We start from the raw sequence: 3,187 nt of genomic DNA, 5'->3' as shown, positions 1-3,187 counted from the left end.
ATTTCTGCAGCGTTGACGATTGAGGATCAGGAGTCGTTTAAGGGAAATGCTAATCCATACCTCGCGCAGCGAGTTCAACTCGCCTTTCCAAGCAAGATAAGCTGCTCCAGAGTCGGACCAGATTTGGTAGCCTATCATTTTGCCTTCGTCGTCGAAGTCAAGGTTGTAGACAAATTTCTCATTCCACGAGTTGCCTTTTGCCGGCCCCCTCAATCCATGTGAACTTGGCCGAGCCTACGCAAGATACTTTCTTCGCCTCTGTATCGACAATCCACTCGCCTGCATGCGGGTGTCTCAGATCGGAGCCATGGTAGTGGCGCGGAACCTATCTTACCGAAGTTCATGTCCTCGTAAGAGAGATGCGTTACCAGAAGTATGAAGTACGCTTCCAACGAGCCGGGGCCGCTCCTGCCCTTGAATGCTCGCCCTAAAAACGGGGCCAAGAAGGGCTCGCCATGCTCGTACGCAGTGTTCTCGTGCTTCGTCGAGAAATGCGAGAAGAGATCTGGCAAGGCAGCTTTTCGTGCGATATCGTTGCATAGAGCCTGCGCAGAGGCGAGGAGCTGGGATCGTGAGAGTGTCATGGCTGGAGGTAAGGAGGCAGAGTACGCGGCCATAGATTATGTATATAGTCTGCAATCTTCCTACGCTCAACCTGCGCTTGTCCCAGTCAAGGTCCCAGCCTCCCAGGCGGCATTTCTGATAAACGACAGCTGCCTTTTATGTCAATGGAGCTGTGAACCTGTGAAGCTAAGATCACGTGGAAAAACACGAGGCTGAACATCGTTGGCGCCCAACCGCAAGCGAGCGCACACCGGATCCCCGAAGATCCCTGCTCAATTGGCGGGGCGTAAGTCCATCATTTCATTTTGAAGGGCAACCTTTAAACCCTTGACCTTATATTACACACCTTGCTTCCATACGCTCACCTTCCCCTCTTCTGCCTGCACGCACGCTCTCGCCCACACTCTTTAGTCCTGTCCTGCTCCTCAAGTGATAGCGCGGTCACGTCGCTGCCTGCCCCCAAAGCCTCAAGACCCGACCTTGCTTGTCCCTGAACATCCTATTGTCCTGTTCTGAGCCCATGGACTACCTCGCGGTTCCAACTGACGAGAGGGCTACCACCCCTACTGCAAGCATAGACTCCGCAGAGACTATCTCGAGCATTCCCTCGACGAGGTACGTCCTACTAGCATCTCCCGCTCCCAACGTCTCTCACACCGCTTACGCTTGCCAGCGGCCTGGATGCCGCTCTCGCTGCGGCCAGTCAGCGCGCTCTAAGCTATGAGATGCAGATCAAAGACCTGGAGGTCCGTTCACCCGCACAGTCTCATTGTGGTCTAGTCTTCTCATGTGGAACCTCATCTCCGTAGGGAAAGCTCGCTGAAGACCTGAGTAACTCCAGAGCGATAGATAACCTCCTTCGCGAAGTCGTCCAAGGACTCCAGGTAGGGCTTTTTCTTCTTCCCGAGGCGCCCACTGACAAATGGAAATCTTTCGCTGCCAATAGCAAACCCAAAAACGCTCGTCCACGGCACTCACGTCCACCGTTCCATATATTGACCGCACGCTTCAGGAGGACCTCGAGACGCTGCACGACCTTGGCAACGCGCTGCCAGAGATTGGCATGCAAGTCAAACATATTCGGCAGGTCTATGACCACGGACGTGACAAGGTTCGTGCACGAAATCACATGCACCCGGAATTGCATTAACGAGAGCCTTCAGGCTCAAGAGCTTGTGGACAGCTTGGAGTGGCTGAACACTCCAATACCGCTCCGCCTACGCACCATCATTTTCACCTCGAATGCCCCGGTCAGTGCCCGGTGGAAGGTCCTTATTGTGAGTATTTTCTGTCGGAATCAGGGTCCTCCGCGGCGTTCTTCGGCTACTTGAGATTCAGCCGTCATGACAGCCCTCCTGCCTGATGACCCGCCTGATGCCGTAAAGGCCCACATCCGCATGCACTTTTGGCATGGTGCCAAGGAGCGGACTAGGTTATGAGCTACCTCTGCCGCGGTCGCCTCTGCCTGGACTAAAGTTCAGCTAGCGTGCGCAGTGCAGACTCTTGGCTGTGCAAAAGCGCTGCGGCTGCAGAACTTTGCAAACACAAAAGTATAAACATGCTACATCCCTTGTCCGCTTTCTCATATCCTCTGCTTCTCCGATCACCGATATTGTTCTAATACCTGGTTACGTTGTGCAGCGCTTCTTGTTCACTCTGGCATTCCTCATGTGCATGTGGATTGCATGGATAACGTTGCGCGGTGCCGTGCGGGCGCATCGCCAACGTCTCGTCTGGGGCGAGCGACTCATGAGTTAACTCCCCTACGGAATCACGGATTCCTATTCTCTCATCGTTTCCCCCGCATTTCCGACATTACTTTCCTTCTAGTTCATATCCCCGTGAGTTCTAATGCCCTGCTTTTTCCGCAAGCATATCTCGTTCATCTCTTACCCACGTGCGGTAATATCCCGCATCATTCTTTCTCTTTATTGCTCCTTCACAATCAGCATAGTCTCCATCTCGCAAGTCCCTCGGACATTCACGACATGGCTGTAACATTATTGTTGTAAATATATGCATAGATGGCTCCCTGACAACTTCTGTTACGACATAGGAAACGCGCGCGGGCGGAAGCTTCTGGTGGCTGATTCATGCTCTAGCCCCGCAACCGCATGGACAAGCAGCTTACGGATGCTACGACGAGAGCACTATTTGAAGTCCGGCCGTTTCTTGGCGGCTGGCGGCTCAGCGGCTCTGACAGAGTTGGTCGATAATCGATAATCCCCTCTCGGGCCCCTGTCTGCAATGGACATGGCCGCCACTTGGTGAACTCCTTACGCTGCGCCGTGAGCCAGGTTACGGTCCTGCCCAGCGAAGTTGCTGCGCAGCGTACCCGATGGCGTGGGAGCGCTGCTCGGCGGAGCTCTGATATTTGGCGCCAGTCGGGAACCGACGCTGGCCGCCATCAAAATTGATCGAGCAGGGCGGGACGGTCCGGCGTCCCTTGGTGGCTGTCGGAACTGTCAGACGCCAAGGCACGCTGTTTCACTCTCTCTTACTCATTATGTATTTGCATTATCCTTCGACCGTCAAGGAGGATGCAAAAAACCCTGCGTTTCAGTGCACGCATTTCGGCGGAGACATTTCACTCAGGTGGCCCAAAAACGCCCTGCCGTGTGCT

General features: G+C 54.2%; 2 protein-coding genes across 2 annotated transcripts in view; one reads left to right on the top strand and one right to left on the bottom strand.

The window, feature by feature from the left end:
* PHACADRAFT_265916 (uncharacterized protein) overlaps nt 1-654 on the bottom strand; it is a 1,849-nt gene extending 1,195 nt beyond the window's left edge. Inside the window, exon 1 of the mRNA XM_007402381.1 lies at nt 620-654. The gene's annotated coding sequence lies outside the window, so the exon portion shown is untranslated. The remainder of the gene's footprint in view (nt 1-619) is intronic.
* Nucleotides 655-875: 221 nt separating this feature from the next.
* On the top strand, nt 876-2,755 carry PHACADRAFT_179367 (uncharacterized protein). Its single transcript, XM_007402380.1, has 6 exons — nt 876-1,179; nt 1,238-1,310; nt 1,374-1,448; nt 1,511-1,675; nt 1,728-1,841; nt 2,206-2,755. Exons 1-6 carry the CDS (start codon nt 1,085-1,087, stop codon nt 2,320-2,322), a joined length of 639 nt encoding a protein of 212 aa, XP_007402442.1. The 5' UTR covers nt 876-1,084; the 3' UTR covers nt 2,323-2,755.
* The last annotated feature ends 432 nt before the right edge of the window (nt 2,756-3,187 follow it).

The sequence above is a fragment of the Phanerochaete carnosa genome (genome assembly GCF_000300595.1).
Source record: "Phanerochaete carnosa HHB-10118-sp unplaced genomic scaffold PHACAscaffold_128, whole genome shotgun sequence".
In the NCBI taxonomy this organism is placed as follows: Eukaryota; Fungi; Basidiomycota; class Agaricomycetes; order Polyporales; family Phanerochaetaceae; genus Phanerochaete; species Phanerochaete carnosa.
This window is presented reverse-complemented; position numbering and strand designations above follow the sequence as displayed.